The following is a 3826-nucleotide window of genomic DNA, read 5'->3' on the forward strand; positions in this document are numbered from 1 at the left end:
TTAGGTTCCATTTAAGGTTTGTTAATATCTGATTAATAGGAATATTGCTCCTATGTTTCTTCTCAATCTGGGATAATAAGCTTGGTAATATTTTACGTCTTATCTGCCTGGATATTGTTATCCTCAGTGCAGCAGAAATCTTTTCTGTGATGCCAGAATAAATTTGAATTTGGTCCACGAGGCTTCATGAATTTAAACTCCCGACCACCAATAGCCATCGTACTCACAGGCGGTTTACGAAGATGTAATAATTTGAGATACCAGTGTGTCGGAGAAAGATGTGGACAGTAAAGTAGTGGCTTGAAACATTGATAAACTTGAGTTCCTTATTTTTACTTGTTCAATTTTATCAGTCTAAACACAATAAAATATTATTATTAAATATTAAAATATTATTACAATTAACATTTAAATATTTAAAATATATTAAAATGATGCTCTCCATCGAAATGCTCGATTTAGATTGAGAGCATCATTTTAATATATTTTAAATATTTAAATGTTAATTGTAATAATATTTTAATATTTAATAATAATATTTTATTGTGTTTAGACTGATAAAATTGAACAAGTATATATCTCAACACAATATGACGCAACATTATCATCTCATTTCATTATTTTTATTAAAAATTTGTTCTTCTTGGACATAAAAGAATGTAATTTTTCTGTATGTCGCCTACCATAACTTGATATTATTTTTTCTGAATTGACACAGATACATGGAAATCTTAGTATTTCATTAACTTTTTTTTCAAACTTAGAACTGTAGTTGTCTCTTACTATAACTGTTTTACTTACTAACTGTCGCAGTATTAAATGTTATATATTTAATATCTTACTCCGTAAATCATAAATCAAATACTGTTAAGTATTTGGTACTTTTATTTATATTTGTGTTTGAAGATTCTGGGTTTAAATGCCTGAGGTCAGACTGTTCTTACGTATTTATATTTTCTTGAAGTTCTGTAGTCCTTCCAGTTGAATCCTGTGACAGTTGCCTTAAAATCGGCCACATTCGCTTTCTTCCATATCCTCCTCCTCCTCGACTCGTTATAGGTACTCATTATCCCATAACCTGTACAGCTGAGAAATAAACTGAGAATCAGAAATATCCAACAGGAATGCACTGTGACTCTGTTTTCAAAATTACTATCCAAATTATAATTTTGAGGATGCAACTTGCACGTAAAGCCACTAGTGTAAATTAGCCTTGAAACTTTTGTTCCGACAAGTCTCGAAATAAAAGACTTTAAAATACAATTTTAGGCGTTATGCGAGAGATTCAAGATCTTTGTTCAACCTGTTCTGCAAATATATTTATCACCGTAGAATAAACCTAAATTCAAGATATTCAGGTGCTACACGGACAGAAAAATGTCTGATAAAAATGTACGCTAAAATAATATATAGAAATTGTATTTAAGTTATTATTAATTTGAATCTTTATATAATTATATTCACCTGAAGATAGTTCTTTTAGGAACTGAAACATGTCGTGGAAAAAATGATGGTCTAATGTAAATCGAATATTTCGATAAAGAACATCATTTGATAAATTTTAAATATTTTAATATTTAATAAGAAGATTTAAAATATATATTTATTATATCACGATATGACGCAACTTTACCATCTCATAAATATAAATTGTTCATCTTCTTTTACAGGTAGTGCTCCCATCGATGGAAAAATATTTTGGCACTCACAGAAATTACTTCGTCTCTGCGGCAACTGCTGCCAGCAACGTAGGGGCCGCATCTTTGAAGGAGAAAGAAATGGTGGCCAGGTAAATAAGGTGTTTCGAGAAAATTAGTTGAGGTTCAGGTATGCAAAGAGTTTGACTGACGAGCATTTAAGGTGTTACGAGCTTTCGGCACCTTCATTTATTAACTTTACGTGCGGTCAACTCTACTGGTACTTAAAATATTTTACCTACACATTACTTAACTGTTGCTTTATATCAGTGAAGGAAGAACATACCAAAAATGAAGTTCTGAGGGGATTATGTAAACCTGAGAGAGATGACGTAACAAGGAATTATTAAGTATCACAGCCAAGTATGATTCCTGCTTCATGTTTGGGAGATCCTACATTCAAATCTGAGCCTGGAGACCAGGTTCATGGGGTTTCTTTTAATCTTTCTTGGCAAATTATGTGGTGTTATGTGCGTCTAAGCCGTGCGTTATTCCTTCCACATGAAATAGCTCGATAATGGACGAACGAAGTTTTATCGAGTTTGACGTTTCATGATTTCGTAATAAATTGTTGTGCCATATCAGTTTCCATTTAAGTCAGACTATTTTAATGACCGCATTTTACAAGAGAATAAAATATTTTGTATTGTAATCTTATCACGACAGATCAATAAATTGAAAACACTTTCTTCAATTTTGTTAGCATCAAACCATAACAATAAATAAAATGAGATGGTAAAGTTGCGTCATATTGTGATATAATAAATATATATTTTAAATCTTGTCCGTCTAATCACAATAAATTCTTATTAAATATTAATATATTACAATAATTAACATTTAAAATATTTAAAATATATCAAATGATGTTCTTTATTGAAATATTCGATTTACATTAGACCATCATTTTTCAATGTTAATTATTGTAATATTTTAATATTTCATAAGAATTTATTATTATTAGACGGACAAGATTTAAACAAATATATATTTATCACAATATGACGCAAGTTTATCATCTCAAAAATTTAATTAAGAAAACAACGGAAGACAGGGCGCAGTCTGATGGGAAAATAATGAAGGTTGACAGCTTGCACGCATATGGTAAACAATATACTTACGATTCATCATCACACTCTTACTCTACTGTGAAATAATTCTGTCTCTAAATATATATTCACCTCGTTAGGTTCCATTTAAGGTTTGTTAATATCTGATTAATAGGAATATTGCTCCTATGTTTCTTCTCAATCTGGGATAATAAGCTTGGTAATATTTTACGTCTTATCTGCCTGGATATTGTTATCCTCAGTGCAGCAGAAATCTTTTCTGTGATGCCAGAATAAATTTGAATTTGGTCCACGAGGCTTCATGAATTTAAACTCCCGACCACCAATAGCCATCGTACTCACAGGCGGTTTACGAAGATGTAATAATTTGAGATACCAGTGTGTCGGAGAAAGATGTGGACAGTAAAGTAGTGGCTTGAAACATTGATAAACTTGAGTTCCTTATTTTTACTTGTTCAATTTTATCAGTCTAAACACAATAAAATATTATTATTAAATATTAAAATATTATTACAATTAACATTTAAATATTTAAAATATATTAAAATGATGCTCTCCATCGAAATGCTCGATTTAGATTGAGAGCATCATTTTAATATATTTTAAATATTTAAATGTTAATTGTAATAATATTTTAATATTTAATAATAATATTTTATTGTGTTTAGACTGATAAAATTGAACAAGTATATATCTCAACACAATATGACGCAACATTATCATCTCATTTCATTATTTTTATTAAAAATTTGTTCTTCTTGGACATAAAAGAATGTAATTTTTCTGTATGTCGCCTACCATAACTTGATATTATTTTTTCTGAATTGACACAGATACATGGTAATCTTAGTATTTCATTAACTTTTTTTTCAAACTTAGAACTGTAGTTGTCTCTTACTATAACTGTTTTATTTACTAACTGTCGCAGTATTAAATGTTATATATTTAATATCTTACTCCGTAAATCATAAATCAAATACTGTTAAGTATTTGGTACTTTTATTTATATTTGTGTTTGAAGATTCTGGGTTTAAATGCCTGAGGTCAGACTGTTCTTAC

The 3826-nt window shown here is 29.5% G+C and overlaps 1 protein-coding gene and 1 long non-coding RNA gene across 27 annotated transcripts in view; one reads left to right on the forward strand and one right to left on the reverse strand.

The window, feature by feature from the left end:
- The window catches only part of LOC147871702 (uncharacterized), a 76763-nt gene that overhangs the window by 51301 nt on the left and 21636 nt on the right, over window positions 1–3826 (forward strand). For all 26 annotated transcript variants that reach the window (XR_015538425.1, XR_015538424.1, XR_015538426.1 and 23 more), the window contains one exon: window positions 1671–1789. Coding sequence is in view for 2 of the 26 variants with exons in the window: in XM_087360396.1 (XP_087216522.1) it covers window positions 1671–1789 (119 nt within the window). In the remaining 24 variants the exon portion in view is untranslated. The remainder of the gene's footprint in view (window positions 1–1670; window positions 1790–3826) is intronic.
- Window positions 610–1723, reverse strand: LOC147871704 (uncharacterized). The gene is made up of 2 exons (XR_015538431.1): window positions 1634–1723; window positions 610–1086 (listed from the first exon to the last, which is right to left on the reverse strand). It is a non-coding gene; the product is annotated as an uncharacterized LOC147871704 (long non-coding RNA).

The sequence above is a fragment of the Zootermopsis nevadensis genome, unplaced genomic scaffold (assembly GCF_977971745.1).
Source record: "Zootermopsis nevadensis isolate Lab colony 2312 unplaced genomic scaffold, Znev_1.0 Znev_ptg000044l, whole genome shotgun sequence".
Lineage (NCBI taxonomy): Eukaryota > Metazoa > Arthropoda > Insecta > Blattodea > Termopsidae > Zootermopsis > Zootermopsis nevadensis.